A 27,569-nucleotide genomic window follows, 5' to 3' on the forward strand; every position below is an offset into this window, starting at 1 on the left:
GAGGACAAGCATCGATTTAAGTTTGGGGGTGTGATAAGTGGCATTTTATACCACTTAGAACGTCTTAAAATGGCTTAAATTGGTGTCTTGAAATCAAGTATTTTGTGTATTTGATGCGTTTTTCTAGTGTTTATGCATTTCAGGGTATTAGTTGCATTTCGGGGGAGGAATCATCAAGAATAAGCCTTGGCATGTGTTCACCATTGCGAGAGGAAAGGAATGGGCAGATTACGGCGAAGAAACGGAGCAAACCTGGATTTTTTCCAGTAGAGGCCTGCGCGCCCGCGCAGCAATGTTGAGCGGCCGCGCAGCAACCTGCGCGCCCGCGCAGCTATGCTGAGCGGCCGCGCAGGGTCGGGGAAAAAGATAAATTATTTTAGACTTCTACTTCTGTTTGGCTTCCAACTTCTATGTAATCTGAGTTTTATGGGACTATTATATATGTAGATTTGAGACGTTTTCACAGAGATTTTTAAGGGGATTATGTTTTAGATTGTGTTTTACGCAAGAAGCGAAGGAGATAAGGAAGAAGACCGATTTAGCACACCACAACGAAGAGGGAGCATATATTCTTGTGATTCTTGTTTCGTTGTAATGTTGGATGCTAGTTTTCTTGCTTTGACTTATTTACTCTTGTGACGTACTCTGTTTTAATATAATTAGTTTAGTTATTATTTTCTTGTGTTTGTTTTTCATGATTTCATATGAACCCATGATGGCGATAAGTTCTATTATGGGCTAATCGTGATCATGGGGTTGCAACGGATTTATTATGGAATTCTTTAGTTAATTGTTTAATACTTTAGTGTGTGATGATTGCATGATATCTAGTATTGGTTGTGCGTATTCGTCTTATGTGCGTCGCGAACATATAAGATAGGGTGTTAATCTCTTGTGAAGCGACGGTGGATCTTGAGATTTAGAACTTACCATGCTAGCATAGGTTTATGTACGTTGTGCATGATTAGTGGGTAACTCTAACAGTTTTATTTGCCCTATGTAATCAAAAAGAATAACTTGTGCTTAAATCGTTGTGTTGTCAATTTCTGTAGACATATAGGAACTCAACATAATTGATGACTATTCAACTTCTATCTTAATTGTGGATGCTTGGTAGAATGGTATTAGTACAATGAAAGTTGGCTTTTATCAGTTTCGTGTTATTCGATTAATATCATCACTGTCACATGCTAAAGGTAATAACAATGGCTATAGAAGGAAGTAATAATGAAGTTGTGATCTCATGAGTGTTTTATTATTGATAAATTGAAGTGTTAGTTAAGTGGTTAATTAAGTAGTTAATTATAGTTAATATTTAATCAACAATTTTAAGTGTTATTATCTTAACATTGAGAAGTAATCATACATTGGTGAGTGAGTTTAATTAGACAATAATTTAGTCTGAGTCTCTGAGGGAACGAACTAGAAAGTATTATATATTACTTGCGAACGCGTATACTTGCGTGAATATTAGCGCGTGTTTTCGCCCTAACAGCCATCGGGAAAGGTCCAAGAATATCCATCCCCACGTAGCAAAAGGGATGGGGGAGTTTATGATGGTCAGCATTTCAGGTGGCTGCCTAACTACCGGAGCGTGCTTTTGGAAGCGATCACACATTTTCACATAGTCTTTGGCATCAACCATCATCTCTGGCCAATAGAAGCCTAAATGAGTAATCTTGTGAGCTAGGTCCATGCCCACCAAATGTTGGCCACATATTCCTTCATGCACCTCTTCCAAAGCTAGTCGGGCCTCATCAAATCTGAGGCATCTTAGGTAGGGAATCAGGAATAATATCTTATACACAATCCCATCGATCAAGGAATATCTTAAGGCTCACACAGACAGCTTTCGTGCCTCAATTGCATCACTAGGGAGCCACCCGGTATATAGGTGAGCCTTAACGGGGTCAACCCAAGACTCTTCAAACCCAACGGGGGAAACCATCTTAACATCAATGCTCCGTTTCTTCACATCACGGAAGTACACACACTACGCCATAAGTGGACTACTGTAATGCAATTGTTACAAGCAGCATTACATTAGATAATAAATTTTTATCCTATTGTAACGCCTCCCAGTTAGTGTTACAATAGTTATAAAGCTAGTGTTGCAGAGAAATGTTAGTGTTGCACAACATGCAACACCAGCACCTGATGTTACATTAGTTGGTTTTTAAAATTTTAAGAATAATGAAGTGAGTTTACTATCATTAAGTTCTAATTAAAATTATAATGTGAGTTATTCATGCCTCTAAAATGTAGCATATAATATAATTCACAATCTAAAATTTATTATATATAAATAGAAAATACAACTTTTTTAATTTTCTATATAATAAATAATAATTTAATAATTGAAATGAAAAAATAAAAAAAATATAAAATATAAAATAGACACAGTTCCCTAAATGAAACGTTGGGAGAGATTTCTTCCCCCTTCACAATTTTTTACCCTTCTAATTGCCCCCACTTTCTTCATGTCTCTTCCTCAACGCTTTGACTCACCCTCACTAACCCTCGACGGTGAACACTGATTTCTTTCAAAATACACACACATTAAATTAAAAACACTCACCCTCCCAGTCTTAGAACTCTAGTATTTTAATATTGAAACCATAGATCAACCAGATTCTATTACACATAGCCCTAACTTTTATTTTTCAAAGATCGTGTAAGTCTCTTCCATTATTAGCGTTATTTTCTTGCAATTAGTAAGTTGTCTCTGGGTTTCCCTTCAAATTATTAAGTCTTTGTACAGATTATGTTCATATAAATTTCTCTCCCTTTATAAGCGGATTGATTATTAATTTGGTTTTAATAATATTAGATGGGTTTATTTCATAGAAAGCCTTATCATCCATTATGTGCAGTATCGAGTCCTATATACTTGTGGTAACTAGTCTGAATATTGCAGGTGTTGTTCGATGAATTGCTTGTGTTAGTTTTGGATTTAAATTTGTTTTCTAATTTGTTGGTTTTCTTATAAGCACTTAAGGTTGTCTATATACTTGTTAATACGGTTTGATTTGAATTAGATTGATATGAAGTGAAGTTCATCCTAGATTTTTGGTAATGCTTTTGCTATAGAAAAATACGCATTAAAGGTTTTTGTATATAAATGTAACTATGTGTGTTAACTCGCTTTGACAAGTTTTTCAATTGCTAATTTTTATATATTTATATTTAGTTTGGTTACATGAGAAATGACTCAAAAGGCTTCTTGAATAGGTTGGTTTGAGTTATTATTTCGTTCCTCTCCTAAATTCCTTTTGCGCGTAATTTATATTATAACTTTTAACAATATAGTAGTACCTCATATCCCTAGTTTATTATTGTTCTTGTTCGATGTGGAGGGCTCAATATACCCAACTGTGGAAGATATACCATTGGAACTGGTTTATTTGCAACCAATAACTGCAATCTATATAACTATTCAAAATGATTTGCAAGATATACCACTAAAAATGTCCGATGTTATCAGCATTTTATAGTGGTGGTAATAACATTTTTTGAACCACGGACATTAGGAAGGAGCCTTTGATAATTTATGGTGATGGGAAGCAAACAAGAAATTTCCAATATGTCTCTGATTTGGTATATGTCTTGACCATAAAATAGTGAATTAGTTGATTCAGACATAGTTATCTTCTATATGATTTTTATTTTGCTGATTATAGTTGAGTAAATATGATAGTTTAGGCAGGTAGGTGAGAATAGTTGCATTCAAAATTAGTCTTCTTGGGCTTTTTATAAATATTTATTAAGTAGTTGATATGTTTCATACTGTGACATATTTGCTACCATGTTACCAGATCAAACTTGCCCCCTGATTTTTTCGGAATGTTTATGCATAAACCAATGCTACTTCAACCTGTTTGAGCCTTTAGGTAATGATTCGTCAGTTTTCATGAATGGGAAGACTAAAATTGTAGAATTTGAAAGCAATCATTTTAAATCTCAATCATTCACCCAGTTGAAAAGGCCCCATTTAGAAAGGTAGCTTATTAAGCTAAATTTACGTAGTGTTGGTATTTGATCTCTAAAATTGATCTCTAGTATCATTTGAGATGCATTCTTCCCTTTTTAATTAAAATTATATTGTCTAGAGGATTAAGAATGTAGACCTAATGCTTGGCTTTAACAGTTATGTTGATACAACCAATTAGTTATTCAGTTAATTATTCAATGGTTATTCAAAATGTAAAATCATAATTATGATTTTATTGTTATATACTAGTAAATAATTGTTGCTATTTTTATCTTATTCTATCTTTTCCATTCTTTTTCGTCTTCTTTTTCTGCTATCTCTAAGCCAACAATTGGAAACTTTCAAACAATACATAATGGAAATGTGAAATCAATCTGTTTGAATAATTTTGGTTGCTCTTAATCAAGTTCATATTTTCTTTTGTAATTTTATTGTGTAGAAAATCTTGTTCCATCTAAAATCTGAATCCTTAATGAAATTACAGGACTTTCTTCTTTTTTAATGTTTTCTTCTGATCTAAAAATTGTGTATCAACAAATTCTCTTAAAAGATAAGCACTGCATCTTTTTATTTGTCGATTACTATATTGATTCAATTATTAGTACTTTGCCCCCACCCTTGAGGATTATATTCACAGGTACACTTTGTAATGTATGTTGTAATACATTGACCATCTGAAATTTAATATATGTCTACATTTTATTAATTTTGCTATGTATTTATGGCTACTTCGGGTCTTGGAGCAGTTTGGAATACCTCTAAAGTAGAACCAGGTTCAATTGTTTCTGTTTTTGGACTTGGAACTGTTGGTCTTGCAGTAAGTATATATACAGAGTATGTGTCATGTTTTGTGTTTTTCTCTTCATTTTAAATTTTCTAATCATATAAGTATCACGTACCAGGTGGCTGAGGGTGCCAAAGCTGTAATAACCCCAATTTTTGGAAAATTTTTGAAACCCTTATGAATAGTGTTTTTGCTGAATGAGAAAACTTTTCATGTCACGCTATGTAGGGGTTCTGTTATTGATCTTCTGGGATATTATTAGTACTCTATGTGGTATATAAGTGTATGTAAAGATCGTCAGAATCCAATTCCGAACACTTTGATTTTTCCCGGAAATCCACTAGATACGGAAAGAATTGAGTATAAGGTAACAGGATAAAAAGGATTTAAACTAAAGGATTATAAGAGAGGATCATAAAAGGAATATGATATATTGAGAAAGGTTAAGGGAACCTAAGTAATAAGATCCCGGGTATGATCCCTCAAACGATAAACGAAAACGAAAGTTAAGCGAACCGTATAACAGATCAGCGGTCATTAGGCAAACAATTAGGAAGTTAATCAAAAGGATAAGAGAGGATGGTGTCATCCAACCAATAGAAAGAGGACAAAGGAGGGGTGGTGACATCACAAAGTGATGCAAGCATGACATAAGAGGGAAGGAAATGTGGTGGAATATTAACCACACAAAATCAAGGGTAAATGGGTAATTGACCTAAAACAAAACAAAAAAAAAACCTAGCAACCAAGCAAAACAAATCACAAAACACCAAACCCTCCATTTCTTCATGAAGCTCTCGGCTTCTTTCTTAAGAATTGGGAAGTCCAAGCTCCTCCACTTGCTATTTTACAAGGTAATTATCCTAGCTTCTCCTAGTTAAGTTACATACTTCCTAGAAATCTTAGCTTCAAAATCCTTTCCTAGCATTTCCTATAAATCATTCAAGAAGATGGTGAATAGTACTTTCTTGAAATTAATTTTTGTGTTCTTGATTTCTTTGAAAGAACAAGCTTGTAGGAGGTTAGATTAAGGCTTCCATGGGCATTCCAAGGACCTTTCATGGATTAAAAGCTTCAAGGAAGGTATAACTCTTCATGGTCTTAGTTTTAAGTTTTGTTGTTTAGATTTCCTAATGTTTAGATGTTGGGTTAGTGTAATGGGTGTGTAATCATGTTTAGAGCTTGTTATGAGTAGTTTAGTTGGTGAGAGGCATGATTATTGTGTGTTTAGAGATTGGTTGATTTTGTGATATTTTTGGAGTTGGAAATCTTGGTTATTAGTTAATGAACTTAAGTAAACTCTTAGTTCATAATTGAGAAATAAGTATGAATTGGAAATATTGAATTGTTGGGGCTTTTGTAGTATGGTATGGATGGATGTTGGTTGTATGAATGATTTGTGGTTGAATTGTGGTTGTTTTGAATTGGTTTAAATTTGGGAAATCGCGTAAACATAGCCGTCGTAATGTCCGATTTACTTTAGACTGCTTTTGTTCATAACATTAGGACCCGAGAACCCCCTGCTAAATTTTGACCGTTGCCATGTTTAGATAGCTCATGTTACGAGCTTCGTTTTGATATGTAGTTCGTTCGATTCCGATGCACGGTTTAGGAGAAACGACCGTTTCAAGTAACGGCGTTTCGCGAACGAAACTTTTCCCCTCACCTTACTTTGAAACATAGGTTAAAGACCAAAAAGGGTTAATTAATGTATGAAACAATTATGGTAAGTGTGTTAGGCAGCTGGTAAGCCACTCGCGAAAGAATCGCCTTAAAACTCGTAATGGTTAATTTATTAAAAATGGTGGAGCCGAGGGTACTCGAGTGACTTAAGTAAATCGTTAAGCGCAAAATGAGCGTTAGAGTCTGAGTTGGTTAGAGTATAGATTTACAAGTGACTTTGGTTTAATTCCAACTTACTTGTTGCTTATAGGTTACCAGACTCGTCCCGAGCCATTCGTAACCCCCAGTCGCTCAGGCAAGTTTTCTATCCGTTATACTGTTGTTGTAATGTATATATGTATATGCATTATCTTGCAATAGATGCATGTTGGTTAATTAGCAAATGTTGTGATATATTGAAGCATGCTAATATGGTATATATATATATGCATGCCTGTTTCGTATTCTTGCCAAATATATCTGTTGGTTCAGTTGATAATACCTATGCTAGAGAATAGCAGTAATTTGCATATACCCTTAGTATAGGGACCCAAAGGTGAAAATATTTTCTAAAACCGGGAGTCGAGGATCCCGAGTAGATTTTATATATATATATTTATATTTATATATATATATGGTTATAGTTTTCAAAACTATTAATCGAATAAGGTTTATTCGATAACTTTATTTTATTATTGAATATTATTTCGAATATTCATCCGAGGACTTATGACTCCTTTATTTTATTATTGAATATTATTTCGAATATTCATCCGAGGACTTATGACTCCTTTATTTTATTATTGAATATTATCTTGAATATTCATTCGAGAGCTTATGACTCAGTTATATTATTAATGATTATTAATTGAATATTCATTTGAGGATGTATGACTCCGTTATTTTATTTAATGAATATTATTTATAATATTCATTCGAGGTATTATGACTCCGCTTATTATTTAATAATATTCTTTATTTTATTAAAGAATAATGTTTTGATAATCAAACTTATTTTCGATTATTCAAATAAAGATAGTACTTTCATATAAGTATATCTTTGGTTATTTAATACTCATTTCAAGTATAAGTCTTACAACTTCTACTTCAATTATTTGTATAAGGATTATCTTTATGAGAATATTATTTAAATAATAATATTCAGACATTTTCTAAATATATTGGGACTGATTTATTTTGTTAAATCAGCATTACTCCAAACACTCTTTAAAGTATTTTCGAGTCTTCAAAATGATTTTTAAAAGTTAGAGCGGATCCCAAAACTCATTTTTATATTTAAGATCTTCCTTTTTAAGGAGATTTAAATACTCGCTCAAAACCTGAGGGATCCGGCTCTGTGGTGTATTTTATGTTCGCAACAAGGTTGCAGTTTTGGTAAATGAATTGATTACTTACCCAACGTTCGGGAAGTAAGTCCATCTATTTGAGTCGGCATAAGCAACATGGGCTCAGCGGGCGTCTATGATAGTGTAAGTGGCTCAGTGGGAGTCCATCAAATGCATAAGTGGCTGAGTGGCAGTCCAGCATAAGGTCCTATTGCGACCAGGGTGATGACCAGTGGGGAATTCGTCCATCTACTAGTAGAAAAGGTTACTTATTGGTATCTTTGCCTGATCAGCAAGATATCAGGTTTATGCCAAAAATTCTTTCCTTTCCAAATTTATTGGATATTGCAATTATGTTCATACTTTACCTGACAGAGGTTTTCAGGAAACGTATGTATATATAGGTGTATATATATATCGGGACTTATTGAAGTATATCATAACTTCATTTCCTTCAAAATATTTCAAAGATTGAATCTATTCAAGTCTTATCTTGTAGTCTCATCAGTGTGATGAACTTTTGAAACTAATTATAACTTGAACGGTGGTAGTTCAAGTAGTATTTGGAAAAGATATAAGTATATTGGAGTATCTTGTAACTTCATCTTTTAAACTTATATCTAGTAAATGATTATCTTATGCATGACAAAGATTTTCAGAAAAACGTTGAGACAAGGTTAGATATATGAGATCACCTTGCAACGATATTTTTATACAGTTATACACTGGAACTCTGTGTGTATTATGCATGGAAGAGGACTTCCAATATTTTGAAAAGTATATATGTATATATATATATACTGAATATTTTGCGACTTCATCGCATTAAGATATCAAACTTGGTTCATTTCTTTTGACCAAGATTTTCATGAGTACTATGAGAAGGCTCATATATTGTTAATCATTATACATATTATTTTGGTGGGCTTGCTGCTCACCCTTGCTTTCTTCTTTCATCACACAACATCAGATAGACAAGATGAACAGGACCAAGCTCCCAATTCGCAAGTGGATAGGAAACGTTCCGCAGCTTTCGGGAAGCGTTGAGGCCGCTGTAGCTGAGGTAGAAATTACCAATAGGCTAGGCTTTCAACTTTTGACGTACCAGATTATGTATATTTATGAATTGTAATAATGGCAAAGAAATGTAAATTTATTCAGAAACCTTTTTAAGGTGTATTGACATATAATTGTGGAATAAAATGACTTGTGATTATTTTTGGATATTCATCTCTGAGACTATAACTTGTGGTGTGTGTGTTTATTGTGGGGTCACAGTACAGAGTAGTTGATTGTGTATTAAGATTGGGTGATATTAAGGGAAATGGAACTCGTGACAACCCGGATCCCCGACCCCGGATTTGGGGGTGTTACAGAAGTGGTATCAGAGCTAAGCGTTATAAACCTCAGAGATGATGTGACGTTAAGATAATAAGTTCACTAAGATAATAAGAACTCTTGCCAAGTTCATAGTCGGGCTACCTAACGTAGTACCGACAGTTAAAACCCTTATGGGAACCCTTATAAATGTAGCGATAGAGGCGTAGTTCGTTATCTATATGGTAGCGGGACTCCGAACCCTGAGGTTGAGGAGCAATGGCGCGATGATGTTTTATTACTAATTGGAGATCGGATTGTGGATCCGATAGAGTGTCCTAATGCAGGACCGGATGATGTTGATATTGAGGATGTAGCGGTTGAGGATGTTGTCCTAGAAGGGATAGTTGCTGAGGAGGATCCCATGGAGGATCCTGACAAGAATGAATAAAGGACCACTGATGAATTGATGACCATGGTTAGGTCGACTACCAGAGGTAGGATTGGTCGATCACTACCGGAGGTTCGTTCAAGTTTGTAAAGATAGTAGCCCCCTTTAACGCGGCTTACTCGTAAGACTGAGAAGTTTGAATGGACAGAGAAATGCGAGAACAGTTTTTAAGAACTGAAGCAAAGATTGGTGACGACCCCTATGTTGGCGTTGCCGGATGGAAAATGAGATTTTGTGAAGTGTAGTGACGCTTCGCATAAGGAATTAGGGTGCTTCTTATACAGCACAGCAAGGTAATCGCGTACGCGTCAAGATAATTAAGGGAATATAAAATTCGATATCCCCACCCATGAGCTTGGGCTCATGGCAATAGTTTTGCCCTAAAGATTGGAGACACTACTTGTATGGAGAGAAGTGCGAGATTTACCTAAGCCATAAGTGCTCTAGTGCATTTTCACGCAGAAAGAGCTCAACATGCGCCAAATGAGGTGGTTAGAGCTAATCAAGAATTATGATTGGGAGATTCTTTATCATTCTGGGGAAGCCAATGTGGTGGCTGATGCCCTTAGTAAAAAGGAGAGACTCAAGATAATAATGTCTTTGGGAGAGTTTATAAGAGATTTTGAGAAAATGGAAATAGAAATGAAGGTAACCGGAGCCGGTACCGAAAAGCTGTTTGAGATTGCAATATAGTTTAAATTATTGGAAAAGAACAGATTATGCCAGAAAAAGTGATGAACGAAGGCAGAGAGCCAACAATTAGATAAAAGATTAATATCGAGAAAGATGATAAGGGAATAATGAGGTATTCCTACAGAATTTGGGTTCCAAATGTTCAAGAGCTTAAAGATGAGATCTTAGATGAAAGCTAGTTTGAGGAATAAGATTTAGAGCAAACCCTGAACGTGATAGTCAGGGAGGTCGCCATCAAGATAGAAAGAACCCATAACATAATAAAGTGAAAAATGAGGATTTTAAATTAAAAGATGACCCCAATTATGGGGAGTAGGAAGAAATATTTAGACTAAGAAAACAAAAGTCGAGCGAGATAAGGAGACCCGAGACGGTACTCCTATACGGAAATTCATGGACCTGTCTAAAAAAAAGAACTTAGACTATTATCCCCAACCACCACCTTGAGGAAATAATGCGGCAGGAAATTCTTTCATGACCTTTAAATCGTTAAGCTCTCAGAGTTCCAAGGAACAGGTTAACCTAGTTGAGGCAAGAGCCTGGCTAAAGGAAATAGAGGAATCATTTGAGATTCTGAATGATTGACGAATCACAAAAGACTATTTTTGCCACTTACCCTCCCAAGAGAGAGACCACCCGCTGGTGAAAGGCCAAGGAAGGCACGGAGCAAGAGATTATAATAAACTGATTTGAGTTCAATAAATTGTTTTTGGGAAAGTAATTCCCAAGGTTATGGAGATAGTGTAAAAGCTTTAGAGTCAGAACAAAGGTAGACGAGTATGATAAATTATGAATCTAAGTTGTAAAAGTTGTCAAGATTCGTTCTGAGGACACGAATCCAGAATGACGGGATGTTTGAAATCAATGCTTATGTTGTGTTGGTTCATGAAATAACGATAAGAGAAAGGAAAATAAAAAGAAACTGAAGTGGAAAGGAATATAAAGGCAATAGAGTTTGAGGAATGATAAAGGAATTGGGTATGAGGAAACCCTAAAGACTCGTAGCAATAGAAATAGAAAAGTATGTAATCGTCAGGATGAGGGTGATTCACCATGAGTTAAAATTGCTGGGTGAAGGCATAAGAGATACATATATTTTATCCCTAGTAAGTTGGGAGGATTCAAGGAAACCTTGAGATAGTTCGAAGGATAAATAATAAGACGCGGATAGACTAAGGAGACAAGAAAGTAAGAAGGTAGGAAAATTGGATGAAGGAAGTGACCTTCAAGAATGTGAAATGTAAGACCGGTGGCTCGATACCCAGAAAGGGAGACGCCAGGTATGAGAGATATCCCAACATTGAGATGACTGTTGAGATAAACAACAAAAGTAAATAAGGAATTATTAAGAAGAAGTTCACGTTGAACACGACCAATATCTTCCAGAACATCCTTGTTATCGTTACCAAATTAGGCAAGACAAGCGGATAACCGTTGTTATCTTTTGGAGGCTATATTGATTGACCTCATTTTGAATACAAATGTTATTGTGAAATTAGGCATATACTATCGAGGTGGGAATGATTGAATAAGACACCCTTATCAGGGATATATGACTTGATTTATCCATGGAAGGATGCAGGTACCTTTTAAAGGTGGAATTAAGGATAGAACATCGGTAACTTAAAATGAATCCTAGGGGAATGCATAAAGGTTGGCATTTCACCCTTAATAGGGACAGTATGAGTTTTTACAGTATGATTTGGAAAGGATTAAGGTAATAATAACCTTTAAGGATCAGTGGAGAAATTTTTCAGAAGTATATAGACAATGATTCTGGTATTAGTAAATGGTATTTTGATATCCCTGTATCTAAGGAATACAGGAGGAACGATTCAAGGATAACCCTAGAGGTTTTACAAGGAGAAAGGTAATATTCAAAATTCTCAAGAATAGAAATGTTGATAAAGGAAATATGACGTAATTATATTGATGCCAAGTGAGGCACGTGTTAAACCACGAGAAAGTATGGATCGAACCAGTAAAGGTCAAAATTGTTCAGGGCAATTAGGACCTAAGATAAAAGATGTTCTAAGTATGATTGAGAGTCAGTCGTGACAGTGATTAACCTCTAAAGATTGAGGCAATAACTTATGGAAAAATGGTGATTTTTTTTTATTTACTCATCAGATATTAAAGAAAAGCATTTTTACATAAGCAGTGATTGAAATAAGGTAGAAAATTTATTTGGAGGTGGTTAAAATGACATTGACTGTAAGAGAATTTTACTATCAGGAAAGGCCAAAGAGGTGGCCGACACTTTAAAGGTAAGAGGATAATTATAGGCGCTTGTGCCAAAAGAATACAGTGATGATGGTTAAAGCTGTGAAGGTTGTATTATGGTTTGGAAGATTGATATTCCTTCTGATGACTGTGCAATACTCAACCGTAATAGTAGTTGGGTAAAGGTTTAATTCGTGTAATCGCCGTTAGCGGGCTATCTATCTTAGAAGGTCCTATCTTGAGAATAATCTAGGACCATATTTCAAAAAGGACTAAACGAACCTTTGAGTTAAGTCTTATATTGAAGGCAAATGATTAAGAATGGTATTAACCTGCTATCGTTGCTTTGACTGAAACTCTTCTGCACTTTTATCTGCTTCATGTCATGTATATATGTCAGGATCAGGAGTGTTCTTCATGAATCATGAATGGTGATTATGTTACCTCCTTAGAAGGATTTGATACGACATGTATGGACTCCGTATGGTTAGATATTAAGATTTCATGGAACGTGAATGACGACAGTAGGTCAGTGGTGGGCCATAGTAATGTAGCAATGATTCTGCGAGTAATGAGCTGATTACAACCGTGAGAGTTGTATTGGAATGGATGTTGAGATTGAGTACCACTAATCAGGTCGTGGTAGGGTATAAGTTATCATTGATAGACTAATTAAGTAGACTATCTACCTATTGAATTTTTATTCTTTCTTATCAATAGAGAGTCGTATCATTATACGAGGAAGGTTGCGGTGCAAGCATAGAATTCTAGTAACGATGATGTCTAGAATGAGATCCCAGATTCGATTTTCGATATCGAGGGAGTTTCAAAGGTGATTGTGTATAAGCTCAAGAAAGAGCATGGGTCCATAGAATGATGGACGGAATAGCAAAAATATTTAGGCATGTGAGATACGATGCTATAATACTTGATGTTGATATAAATACATATATGTTTTGTTCTCCTATGACAAACCTCTATAGTTCAGAGGTAGATTCCAAGCCAGATATTTTATGGCAATAAAATTTTTTACGAATATACAATTCTCTTCAGTTCGTTCTTTTCTCTTCTTTTCATTTCATGTAAGCTGAGAAGAACAACCCTTCCAGAAGGGGAGGTATTGCCGAATGACTATCTATCTGTGTGATAGAAGCCTAGTAGGATACCATATATTGTTTAATTGCTTGTCAAGTACTAAAGGCTGGCCACCTTTTGTACTAACTATGCAATAGAACAAGTGTTCATGATCATAGTGATCTCTCAATAAATTCCTTTACTTCTATATGATTGATCAAACTTTGGGAAATAGAAACAGCTGAAAAAGGAGTAATAAAGTTGTGGTAGTATTCGGAATGGAAACACATTCGTGATACTAAGGTTGACGTGGTTATTAAAAGGTTATAGAACGCTAACGAGCAAAAGTATAACCAGTATAATATTAGGAACGGAAGGTAGTAGCGATTACGAACTGGAAAAGAATGGGTATTAAGAAGCAAAAGCTCTAATGCTAAAAGCTATAATGAGAGTCTGTGCAATAGACTTGAAAGAATTTGGAATGATCACTTAACGCGGATTAAGTTATATCACGATAATCGATCGTATGTCAGTATCGAGGTATCGCCTTATGAGATCCTTGAGGGAAGACAATGTCGATCTCCCTTATGTTAGGATGAAGTTGTAGAGCGCAAGATGCTCGGACCCGCAGTAGTCCAAAGGACCAAGGATATAATAGATCTAATCAGAGGACGGCTGATAGTAGCCCAAGATGGACATAAGAAGTATGTTGATTTGGCACGAAAGGACAAGGAATGGGAAGTAGGGGACCTAGTGTTGTCATAGGTATGCCCTTGGAAGGGGTTATTGAGATTCGGAAAGAAAGGAAAGCTAAGTCCACAATTTGTCGGACCCTTGGATATATTAAAAAGTATTGAGAAGTTAGCATATGAGCTAGCCCTACCCCCAGAACATGTAGCAAGTCATAATGTGTTCCATGTGTCAATGTTAAGGAAGTGTAATTCGGATGCCAGATAAATAGGGGCATATGAGCGCATAGAAAAGCAACCCGACGTAACCTATATAGAGCAACGAGGAAGGGTTATAGATCGAAGAGGGACAAGTGCTTAGGAGAAGGGTTATTAAACTAGGCAGAGTTTGGTGGTAGGACCACAATGTGGGAAAATTTACTCGAGAGTTAGAAAGTGCAATGCTAAGAGAGTATCCCTTTTCATTTTCTATCTGATTCCGGGACGGAATCCTTTTAAGGAGGGGAGATTGTAATAACCCCAATTTTTGGAAAATTTTTGAAACCCTTATGAATAGTATTTTTGCTGAATGAGAAAACTTTTCATGCCACGCTATGTAGGGGTTCTGTTATTGATCTTCTGGGATATTATTAGTACTCTATGTGGTATATAAGTATATGTAAAGATCGTCAGAATCCAATTCCGAACACTTCGATTTTTCCCGGAAATCCACTAGATACGGAAAGAATTGAGTATAAGGTAACAGGATAAAAAGGATTTAAACTAAAGGATTATAAGAGAGGATCATAAAAGGAATATGATATATTGAGAAAGGTTAAGGGAACCTAAGTAATAAGATCCTGGGTATGATCCCTCAAACGATAAACGAAAACGAAAGTTAAGCGAACCGTATAACAGATCAGCGGTCATTAGGCAAACAATTAGGAAGTTAATCAAAAGGATAAGAGAGGATGGTGTCATCCAACCAATAGAAAGAGGACAAAGGAGGGGTGGTGACATCACAAAGTGATGCAAGCATGACATAAGAGGGAAGGAAATGTGGTGGAATATTAACCACACAAAATCAAGGGTAAATGGGTAATTGACCTAAAACAAAACAAAAAAAAACCTAGCAACCAAGCAAAACAAATCACAAAACACCAAACCCTCCATTTCTTCATGAAGCTCTCGGCTTCTTTCTTAAGAATTGGGAAGTCCAAGCTCCTCCACTTGCTATTTTACAAGGTAATTATCCTAGCTTCTCCTAGTTAAGTTACATACTTCCTAGAAATCTTAGCTTCAAAATCCTTTCCTAGCATTTCCTATAAATCATTCAAGAAGATTGTGAATAGTACTTTCTTGAAATTAATTTTTGTGTTCTTGATTTCTTTGAAAGAACAAGCTTGTAGGAGGTTAGATTAAGGCTTCCATGGGCATTCTAAGGACCTTTCATGGATTAAAAGCTTCAAGGAAGGTATAACTCTTCATGGTCTTAGTTTTAAGTTTTGTTGTTTAGATTTCCTAATGTTTAGATGATGGGTTAGTGTAATGGGTGTGTAATCATGTTTAGAGCTTGTTATGAGTAGTTTAGTTGGTGAGAGGCATGATTATTGTGTGTTTAGAGATTGGTTGATTTTGTGATATTTTTGGAGTTGGAAATCTTGGTTATTAGTTAATGAACTTAAGTAAACTCTTAGTTCATAATTGAGAAATAAGTATGAATTGGAAATATTGAATTGTTGGGGCTGTTGTAGTATGGTATGGATGGATGTTGGTTGTATGAATGATTTGTGGTTGAATTGTGGTTGTTTTGAATTGGTTTAAATTTGGGAAATCGCGTAAACATAGCCGTCGTAATGTCCGATTTACTTTAGACTGCTTTTGTTCATAACATTAGGACCCGAGAACCCCCTGCTAGATTTTGACCATTGTCATTTTTAGATAGCTCATGTTACGAGCTTCGTTTTGATATGTAGTTCGTTCGATTCCGATGCACGGTTTAGGAGAAATGACCGTTTCAAGTAACGGCGTTTCGCGAACGAAACTTTTCCCCTCGCCTTACTTTGAAACATAGGTTAAAGACCAAAAAGGGTTAATTAATGTATGAAACAATTATGGTAGGTGTGTTAGGCAGTTGGTAAGCCACTCGCGAAAGAATCGCCTTAAAACTCGTAATAGTTAATTTATTAAAAATGATGGAGCCGAGGGTACTCGAGTGACTTAAGTAAATCGTTAAGCGCAAAACGAGCGTTAGAGTCTGAGTTGGTTGGAGTATAGATTTACTAGTGACTTTGGTTTAATTCCAACTTACTTGTTGCTTATAGGTTACCAGACTCGTCCCGAGCCATTCGTAACCCCCAGTCGCTCAGGCAAGTTTTCTATCCGTTATACTGTTGTTGTGATGTATATATGTATATGCATTATCTTGCGATAGATGCATGTTGGTTAATTAGCAAATGTTGCGATATATTGAAGCATGCTAATATGGTATATATATATATATATGCATGCCTGTTTCGTATTCTTGCCAAATATATCTGTTGGTTCAGTTGATAATACCTATGCTAGAGAATAGCAGTAATTTACATATACCCTTAGTATAGGGACCCAAAGGTGAAAACATTTTCTAAAACCGGGAGTCGAGGATCCCGAGTAGATTTTATATATATATATATATATATTATATATATATATATGGTTATAGTTTTCAAAACTATTAATCGAATAAGGTTTATTCAATAACTTTATTTTATTATTGAATATTATTTTGAATATTCATCTGAGGACTTGTGACTCCTTTATTTTATTATTGAATATTATTTCGAATATTCATCCGAGGACTTATGACTCCTTTATTTTATTATTGAATATTATTTCGAATATTCATTCGAGGGCTTATGACTCAGTTATATTATTAATGATTATTAATTGAATATTCATTTGAGGATGTATGACTCCGTTATTTTATTTAATGAATATTATTTATAATATTCATTCGAGGTATTATGACTCCGCTTATTATTTAATAATATTCTTCATTTTATTAAAGAATAATGTTTTGATAATCAAACTTATTTTCGATTATTCAAATAAAGATAGTACTTTCATATAAGTATATCTTTGGTTATTTAATACTCATTTCAAGTATAAGTCTTACAACTTCTACTTCAATTATTTGTATAAGGATTATCTTTATGAGAATATTATTTAAATAATAATATTCAGACATTTTCTAAATATATTGGGACTGATTTATTTTGTTAAATCAGCATTACTCCAAACACTCTTTAAAGTATTTTCGAGTCTTCAAAATGATTTTTAAAAGTTAGAGCGGATCCCAAAACTCATTTTTATATTTAAGATCTTCCTTTTTAAGGGGATTTAAATACTCGCTCAAAACCTGAGGGATCCGGCTCTGTGGTGTATTTTATGTTCACAACAAGGTTGCGGTTTTGGTAAATGAATTGATTACTTACCCAACGTTCAGGAAGTAAGTCCATCTATTTGAGTCGGCATAAGCAACATGGGCTCAGCGGACGTCCATGATAGTGTAAGTGGCTCAGTGGGAGTCCATCAAATGCATAAGTGGCTGAGTGGCAGTCCAGCATAAGGTCCTATTGCGACCAGGGTGATGACCAGTGGGGAATTCGTCCATCTACTAGTAGAAAAGGTTACTTATTGGTATCTTTGCCTGATCAGCAAGATATCAGGTTTATGCCAAAAATTCTTTCCTTTCCAAATTTATTGGATATTGCAATTATGTTGATACTTTACCTGACAGAGGTTTTCAGGAAACGTATGTATATATATAGGTGTATATATATATCGGGACTTATTGAAGTATATCATAACTTCATTTCCTTCAAAATATTTCAAAGATTGAATCTATTCAAGTCTTATCTTGTAGTCTCATCAGTGTGATGAACTTTTAAAACTAATTATAACTTGAACGGTGGTAGTTCAAGTAGTATTTGGAAAAAATATAAGTATATTGGAGTATCTTGTAACTTCATCTTTTAAACTTATATCTAGTAAGTGATTATCTTATGCATGACAAAGATTTTCAGAAAAACGTTGAGACAAGGTTAGATATATGAGATCACCTTGCAACGATATTTTTATACAGTTATACACTGGAACTCTGTGTGTATTATGTATGGAAGAGGACTTCCAATATTTTGAAAAGTATATATATATATATACTGAATATTTTGCGACTTCATCGCATTAAGATATCAAACTTGGTTCATTTCTTTTGACCAAGATTTTCATGAGTACTATGAGAAGGCTCATATATTGTTAATCATTATACATATTATTTTGGTGGGCTTGCTGCTCACCCTTACTTTCTTCTTTCATCACACAACATCAGATAGACAAGATGAACAGGACCAAGCTCCCAATTCGCAAGTGGATAGGAAACGTTCCGCAGCTTTCGGGAAGCGTTGAGGCCGCTGTAGCTGAGGTAGAAATTACCAATAGGCTAGGCTTTCAACTTTTGACGTATCAGATTATGTATATTTATGAATTGTAATAATGGCAAAGAAATGTAAATTTATTCAGAAACCTTTTTAAGGTGTATTGACATATAATTGTGGAATAAAATGACTTGTGATTATTTTTGGATATTCATCTCTGAGACTATAACTTGTGGTGTGTGTGTTTATTGTGGGGTCACAGTACAGAGTAGTTGATTGTGTATTAAGATTGGGTGATATTAAGGGAAATGGAACTCGTGACAACCCGGATCCCCGACCCCGGATTTGGGGGTGTTACAAAAGCAGCTGGTGCTTCACGAATTATTGGTGTCGACATTGACAACAGGAAGTTTGAGCGAGGTTAGTTGTAATATCTATTTCATTGTCAAAATTTAATGGAAGGTGTTTAGATAGTTAAACTGATAATTGATGATTAATGTACAGTGGCTTAGGATATAGATCAAATCAGGGTAAAAAGGTTAATTTATTGTCACCCAAATATTTTCTATATTATCATAAACATTTTTAGTCAGATGCGGATTCAATCAGATCATTTAACTTATATTTCAGTTATTGTAATATAGCATGTAAGTGGTAGCAGTACCATAAGTGTTAAAGTTTTTTTATATTGCAAAATGATTGCTTGATTGATGCATGTCTTATTGATTTAGTTCATGTTAATCATAGGTTTTAGAATAAATTATAGATATGTGCATCATTGGCATTTTTTTTTTGAACTTTTTGCATGTGTACTTCTAGTTCTCTTCTTGTTGATTTAGTGTCAGGCCTCAAGCATGAAGCAGGCTTGGATGTAGAGTGGTCTGTTGAGGAGCAATACATATTGGAGGAAGGACTTGCCAAGTAGGTAGCCTCTTCCAAATTAAATAAGTTTTGTGTGTGATTCTTACTTTTTTTTTATTTTAGTATATTTTAATTTAATTGGCGTAGCTAGCATCTATCAAAAAATCCTCATTTCCCATGTTTAAGTCCAAAATGCATTTTGTATTGATTCTTATGCAATTTGGTGTGACTTGTGTACAGGAGAAAGGAATGGTGAATGAGGGAGAACAAGTAGCTCTCTTCCTGGTTATTTTGTATCCAGATCAGGAAAGTGTAGAAGGGAAAAAAGTGCTTCTCTGCCTAGTTATTTTGTATAATTTCATATACAAGGATAGTCGAAGAGTAGTTTTTCCTATCCAAGGATAGCTTGGATGTTATGTTGTAGTTGTTGGCGTTAAAGATGAGACTCTTATGTAGTGGTATGGTTTAGAGAATTGAGACTATTATTTAATAGTTTGGTTCGGAAAATTGAGACTCATGTATGCAAATTTGATATATTATTGATAATTGGATTGTTCTTTAAATAAAGTATATTTTTGAAAAAAATTAAAAATAACAGTTACATTTGACTATTCTAGTATAATATATGTTTACATATAGTGTTACATTACATATGCTAGTGTTGCTTAATATAAAAAATTGGTGTTACAATAGATAAAACAGACTGTTACAATAAGCTTTGGGACCCACATGTGGGGTCCATGTTTGCAATCTTGATCGAACTTAACGTATCACTCATTTTGTGTTACATTTGGGCCTTTTAGTGTTACAGTAGTTGCCTATTTTAACATTTTCTTCTCTATTACAATACATCAGTAAAGTGTTACATTATGGTATCTATTATAATGCTCGTATACTTAACGCCCCTTGGTGTTATAATAGACCTAATGTAACTCTTTTTGGGCCTATCGTAACACTATTTAGGCATTACAATAGCCCTCTTATAGCGTAGTGACAGTTCCAGAACTATTCTCAATATCTGAAGAGGAAAACTTGGACTGCATCTGCCTTAAAAATTTCCTCCCCTGGGATGTACTCGATGTGACATTCATCAAACTGAGTCATTACAGCTCTTACAAGCCATAATTATTTGGCCATTGTTTCATCTCTACCCTCAAATTCTCCATTAACTTGGAACACCACAAGTTTTAAGTCTCCACAAACTTTCAAGTTTTTGACTCTTAGTATTCCAGCTAGGTCAGTCCAACTATCAGGGCTTCATACTCTGCCTTGTTGTTCGTGGTAGGGAAGTCTAACTTCATAGCATATTCAATAAGAAATCCATCGGGACTTTTGTAAAACCAAGCCAGCTCCACTAGAATTTGCTTTTGATTCTTCATCAAAATATAGCATCCAGAACTCCTTGTTCTCAATCTTTTTCTCCCCATCCATGCCTTGGGATGTATCTTCATACCCCCGACTTCTTGGTTGGAGATGGTATAATTAACCATGAGGTTAGCCAAATCCTGAGCTTTGATCATTGTTTCAAGGCTTATACTTAATATCAAATTCCCCGAGCTCAATGGCCCATTTGAATAGCCTTTCACTGGCTTTAGGACTTTGAATGATGTTTCTCAAAGGCTGATTTGTTAATACCTCAATCTTATGAACTTGAAAGTAAGGACGCAACTTCCTTAGGTTATAATCAAGCGAACTTTTCTATAGTGGAGTATTTCAACCCAGCCCCATGTAGAATCGTGCTGACATAGTATATGGGATTCTGGACTTTAAGCTCCTCCTTTACCAACATGGCACTCAACGTATTTTCAAAACAGCCAAATATAAGTACAGGGTTTCATCCAAGACTGGCTTGGCCAACAGTGGGGCATGAACCATGTATTTCTTTAATTCTTTAAACATCATTTGACTTTTATCAGTCCAGGAAAAAACTTTTACTTTCTTTAAAGCCTTGAAGAATGACAGGCACTTGTCTCTGAATTTGGAAATAAACCGCCCCAAAGCAGCAACTCTTCCAGTAAGTTTCTGAACATCCTTCATAGAGCGTGGGGGTTTCACGTCTAGGATGGATTTTATTTTATCGTGGTTGGCCTCAATTCCCTTCTTGGAGACCAATCCTAAAAGCTTTCGGGATCCTACATCAAAAGCACACTTGGCGTGATTCAACATCATTTTGTGACATTTCAGGACTTCAAAAGCTTCCCTTAAATAGGATATATGATCCTCCTTCACAAGGCTCTTGACTAACATGTCATCTACATAGACTTCCATGGTCTTTCCAATAAGATTCTTTAAAAATTTATTTACCAATCTTTGGTAGGTGGCTCTTGCATTCTTGAGACTAAATATCATAACAAGATAACAAAAAACATCAAAGTCAATGATGAATGATACCTTTGGAATGTTATTCTTATGCATCTTGATCTGATTATAACCACTGAATCCATTCATGAAACTTAGCATTTCATGCCCCACGATAGCATCTATCAAAGTGTCTATCCTTAGCAGAGGATAACAATCCTTTGGTCATGCATTATTCAAATTATTATAGTCAACACACATTCTCCATGTTCCATTAGCCTTCTTCACCATCACGAGATTTTCCAACCATTCCGCAAACTATATCTCCTCAAAAAACCCAGCCTCTAAGAGCTTCTCAACTTCTTGCTTGGTAGTTTCCTGCCTTTCAGAGGCAAAGCTCCTTTCCTTTTTCTTTACGGTCTTCCGGTTAAGATCCAGATTTAACTTGTAGGTGATCAACTCAGGGTCAATACCGGGCATATCAACTGCCGACCATGCAAGTACATTACTATTTTCTTGCAAGAACCTTATTAACTTCCCTTTAAAAGGCTCCTCCAATGACGCTCCAATGAAAGTTACCTTTTCAGGATCTTCGGGAACCAAAGGAACCGGGATCAAATCCTCTGTCGGCTTTCCTCGTTTCTCATCATCTTCACGGACTTCCATATCTTTAATGGGTAGAACCTGCCCCGGCTCCATCTACTCTTAGTGAGGCTACATAAAAGCTTCTTGCCATCTTCTGGTCTCCCATTTCTTCTTCTATTATGTCCCTAATTGGAAACTTGATCACTGTATGGTAGGATGATGGGGACTGCCTTGATGGCATGTATACCCGTCTTTCCCATGATTGCATTATATATCGATCCATCCTTGACCACCACAAAATTTAACATTTGCATAGATTGCCTCGGGCCCATTGTTAAAGGTAGTTTAATTATCCCTTCAATGGGATATTTAACTCCAGCGAACCCATAGATCGGCATATCAGTCGGTGTTAACTGAGAATCGTTGTATCCCATCCTTATAAAGGTACCATAGAGTAAAATATCCACTAACGCCCCATTGTCTACAAGAACTCTCTTTACCGGGTTGTTTATTATGATAGATGTTATGACCAGAGGATCATCATGGTGAAACTTGAAACCCTCCAAATCAGAGTCATCAAATGTCATTGTTACTCTGGTCTTGGCTCTTTTTGGGGATTTTCAAACTATGTGCATGACATATCGTGCATAAGCTTTCCTTGAGTTCTTAAAAGAGCCAGCTGTAGTTGGTCCTTCTAAGATCATATTGATCACTGGTCCTCGTGGTTGGGGGCTTTTCCCCTCATCATATTGATCCCCCCTACAGTCGTCAAAGTTCATTCTTCCATTATTATTTCTTTATCCTCTCTCACCATCTCCGGTGTACTTACTCAACCTTCCTTTTCGAATAAAAAACTCAATCTTGTCTTCTAGTTGCCGGTACTCATCGGTGTCATGGCCAGCATCCTCTGGGCCATCCGCTATACCACCTTTGGGCCATGCCTGATAAGGTTTGAGGGAAAGCTCGACATTTGATTGCATCATTCAACGGTTGTAATAGCAGTGCATTAGAAAAAGTCCCGACGTAATTCGCTGGATCCCCAGTCCCATCGTAAGCCTTTATAGTGGGCATCTTGAACTTCCTTGTGATATGGGTGTTCATGATCTCTTCCGTGAAGCGGGGTTGGATCGTCTGGGTCTCCGAGGGGGAGCAACTCAAACGGGTTCCCCGAGGGGCATCCATCGACTTCCTCCTGGGGGTCCCCTCCAAGTCGAAGACTTGAGCAGTTCCTCTAGCTTAGTTGGCCCTTGGTAGCTTTCTAGCCTGACTATTCTCCATATCCCTCTTAAGCACTAGGATTCCTGCTTCATGAGCAAGTATCCTTTCTTCAAAAGTCTGGGATGCCATTTCTTGAATTTCCAGATATTCGGGATGCCTGCCTCCCACGGGCTCAAGGTGTCTTCCTTCAACGAGCTCTTTATCCCTATGTCTCCTCATGTGATGAGCATCCTCACAGGTTGACTCTCCACTCTCCTCAGTAGTATAGGGTCTAGAGGCATCTCGTTCAGTATTGTTTGGTCACAAATCTCTAATATAATTAGGGTCGTTCCACGACTGTGGTTGAGGCGGTAGGGGTGGCATACTCCCTCCAGCCTCAGAATATAATGGCATCCCATAGGATTTTATAGGCATGTGGTGTAGTATGGTCTACATTTCAAAACTCGTGGATTATATCCCCAACGGAGCATTCAGATTCGAGTTTTGAGGGTTCGCCCCTAAAGCTGGGGGTGGTTGAGATTAAGATTGGGGAGCTAGAAGATTCGCTGTCCCTTGAGAGTAGGTTAAGTGAGGGGAAATCTTAATGGCGGATGAGATTATTTGGGTATTCACAGCCGATGTTCCTTCAGAAGCGTTGTTTCTGCTTCGTGTGGTTACCATGGTTGATGTCTTCTTCCCACAGACGGTGCCAAAGGTTATGGGTAAAAAGCTATGGTGTATTTAATGCTAGGTTTCGTGAGCTCAACACTCTATTTGACTGCTCTCGTGTTTCGTGACAATTTCCCTATACAAGATGTCTACGTACCTTGCTGTATGCTAAGGATCAAGTCAAAAAATATAGTTCTGATATGTGGGGTGAGGCCCTTTATATAGGCATAGAATCCCTTAAATTAGATTAGGGTTAGGAGACTTAGTGGGAAAGTCTCATATTTAGATAGGACTATGGAGTCCTGGAATGCAGGGATTTGCTTCCTTATGGGATTATGTGCCTTGAGGACTACTCTTTTGAGAGTTTGATTCTGATTTGAACTTATTTTCTCCACCATAATTTGGGTTGATTCATGACCCACGAATTTAATAATAAATCCTTGGTTTGTGGGCCCTTGAAGCCGAATTAATGCTATATTAATTTTTCGGCCTTAATAACCGGGTTTTATCTTTGGACCAAATCAGGTCTAATTAATGTGCTTATATATTACGCAATTAGGATTATTTTTATCCCCTATCACGTGGTAAATAAAAATATGAACATGAAATAATATACGTAAAATGAGATATAAACATAAAAAATAATAATGCAGATTTTTAAATTTTAGAGATACTATATCTTTATGTGTGTGTGTGTGGATACAAGGAGGTGGAGATAATATATTATATTTTTAGTTAAAAAACTTATTATTTTTAAATAACTTAGGTTAAAAATAGTTACTTTTTAAAATTAAAAAATTAAAATTATGACATACACATTGACAAATTCAAAAAAAAATATTTATATAAATATAATGTATGTTTTATATAACTAAAATTAATATTATATAATGTAAATTAGATATAATATATTCGGATCAGATCATTAGCAAATTGGATCATACTAAATTCATATCTGTTAATTATCGGACCAGACCCTTATTTGATCAGATCATTAATGGGTAAGATTTTTTTTTGCGAATCCATAATCGTTTATTTAGATGCGGAACGAATCGGGTCAAATATTTGATACATCGACAGCGATAAAGTATAAAGAGGAGGGAAAAGTAAGGTTTTACTATAATATGACTTGTTCTCAATTACAATAGAAGAAGGGCTTATATAGCCAACAACCAAATATAATAAGAAAAATATCATAATAGGGAAACTATTATAACAATGAAACTATCCAATTATATAATATCATTATATATGTTAACATCCCCCCTCAAACTTACGATGTTGAATTGGGAGTTTGCCAACCAAAAGATGGAGCCACGTAACCAAACAAATCCAAAGATGCAACACCAGATTCAAAAACCTCCAAACAAATCCAAAACTTGAGTTACAAATCCAAATAAACCAAAAACTTCCGAACGAATCCAAAGACGCAACTTTAAAAGAGAACGCAACAACAAAAGAGAAATTGTCCAAAGACGCAACAACCCAAAAGAACACAAAGTAATCAAATCACCAAAGCAACAAATCTGCAACCATCGAAAAAATACCAAAACTGCATGTGAAACTGAATCCAAATCCAAAACCAAACTCCATAATCAACCCAATACAAACAAATTGTATCCAATTCTCAACCAAATAAAAATTGTATCCCAATTCAAACTGTATCAAAATCTAATCAAATTCCGCGAAAGACTAGTGTGCCTAGAGCACCAGATAAACCAAATCAATGTTCCTAGAGCACCAAATAAATTAAACCAATCCCCGCGAAGGGCCAATGTACCTAGAGCACCAAATAAAGTAAACTAGTCCCTCAAAGGGCATGTGCCTAGAGCACAAAATATACTAAACCAATGTGCCTAGAGCACCAAACAACCTACACTAATCCCGCGAAGGGCCAATGTGCCTAGAGCACCATAAAAAATAAAATAAAAGGAGGAAATGTCTACAAATGTTCCTAGGGCTACCCACATCATCAACACGAGAAGAGAAAAGGAAGATTAAATGGAAAGAAAGAAAAAATAATATTATCAAGGAGCCAATATCATCAAAGATAGATCGAGAGCGTGTATTAGAGTCCCAGCCAAAACTAACAAAAAAATTATATGAGAGTTCCAACCACAACCAGCAGAAAAGTTGTATGAGAGTCCCAATCAAAACAAGGAAAAAAAAACTTCGACCAAAATCAAGTACCCGTGAGAAATCCAATTAAATCGAAGAAAAAATTAATAGTCATGACTAAAACTCAAATCATCAAGATTTGTTTGCAGGCTATTGCGTGAGCCCGTAGGGTTTACCCAGTGCGCATCCGAAGGGTAGCGGCTGTGGGTTACCTACGATAAAAAAAAACTCAAATCATCAAAGAAAAAGAAAAATAAATAACTGATTTGAATATGAAGAAGACAAGAAGAAACAATAATCATAACACTTGTTTTAAACCCAACATGTGGAACCCAATCCGATATAACTCATCATTAACCTATTCCGGATCGAACCTTAGCTCTGATACCATGATAAAGTATAAAAAGGAGAGAGAAAAGGGAAAAGTAAGATTTTATTATAATATGACTTGTTCTCAATCACAATAGAAGAAGGGTTTATATAGCCAACAACCAAACATAATAAAGGAAAATATCGTAATAAGGAAACTATTGTAATAAGAAAACTATCCAATTATATAATATCATTATACAGTATATCCTAACAAATGAATATATTTCTGATAATTAACAATTACTAATTATTTACCGTTTGTTAACTTCTATGGGCTTTTTTACTCCATAAATACGTAAGCAAGGTTGTATTTGGTCCCTTATCAAGCACACAATTTTAGTTGATCTTAAACCTAAATCAAATCAGAGGGGTATTTTTCCCCTCAACTCTTATATAAATATATTTAATACACATATTTATTTAATTTTCATCGTATATAAATTTAATAATATTCACGAAATGATAGATTTTCAACCAATTTTGCATTTACTTCTCCATTAATGTTCTTCTGATACTTAAAATAATAAAGTTTAACTTAGTTGTTTTTAGCAATATTGTAGTGACACCAATAATTTGACGCTCAAATATTGTTGGCCACATAAGTAAAATATTAGAGTCTCAAGATAACATTAAAATATTGTTTTTTAATTAATAGATGAACAAAAGACTGAGAGACCACAAGTAGGGTCAGATTCTTAATATGTAAACTTCTGTTAGTTAATCCGTACCTGAATTCTAAACGGAGGACATATTTGTTCAAGGCCCTCTTTGGGTAAGTTACTCTCAAGTCAATGTACAAAGGAGTTATAGATGTGAACATCATGTAAGTACAAATTACATTT

General features: G+C 35.5%; 1 protein-coding gene across 1 annotated transcript; it reads right to left on the minus strand.

Annotated features, from left to right (window-relative positions):
- Nucleotides 1–22,556: 22,556 nt before the first annotated feature.
- LOC141695353 (uncharacterized) lies at nucleotides 22,557–22,958 on the minus strand. Its single transcript, XM_074499605.1, has one exon. It carries the CDS (start codon nucleotides 22,956–22,958, stop codon nucleotides 22,557–22,559), a length of 402 nt encoding a protein of 133 aa, XP_074355706.1.
- Between the last annotated feature and the right edge of the window lie 4,611 nt (nucleotides 22,959–27,569).

Source organism: Apium graveolens, chromosome 11 (genome assembly GCF_009905375.1).
Source record: "Apium graveolens cultivar Ventura chromosome 11, ASM990537v1, whole genome shotgun sequence".
NCBI lineage: Eukaryota > Viridiplantae > Streptophyta > Magnoliopsida > Apiales > Apiaceae > Apium > Apium graveolens.

Coding starts and splice junctions, on each gene's coding strand:
- LOC141695353 (XM_074499605.1), bottom strand. CDS start 22,958: ATGACATTTGATGACTCTGATTTGGAGGGTTTCAAGTTTCACCATGAT.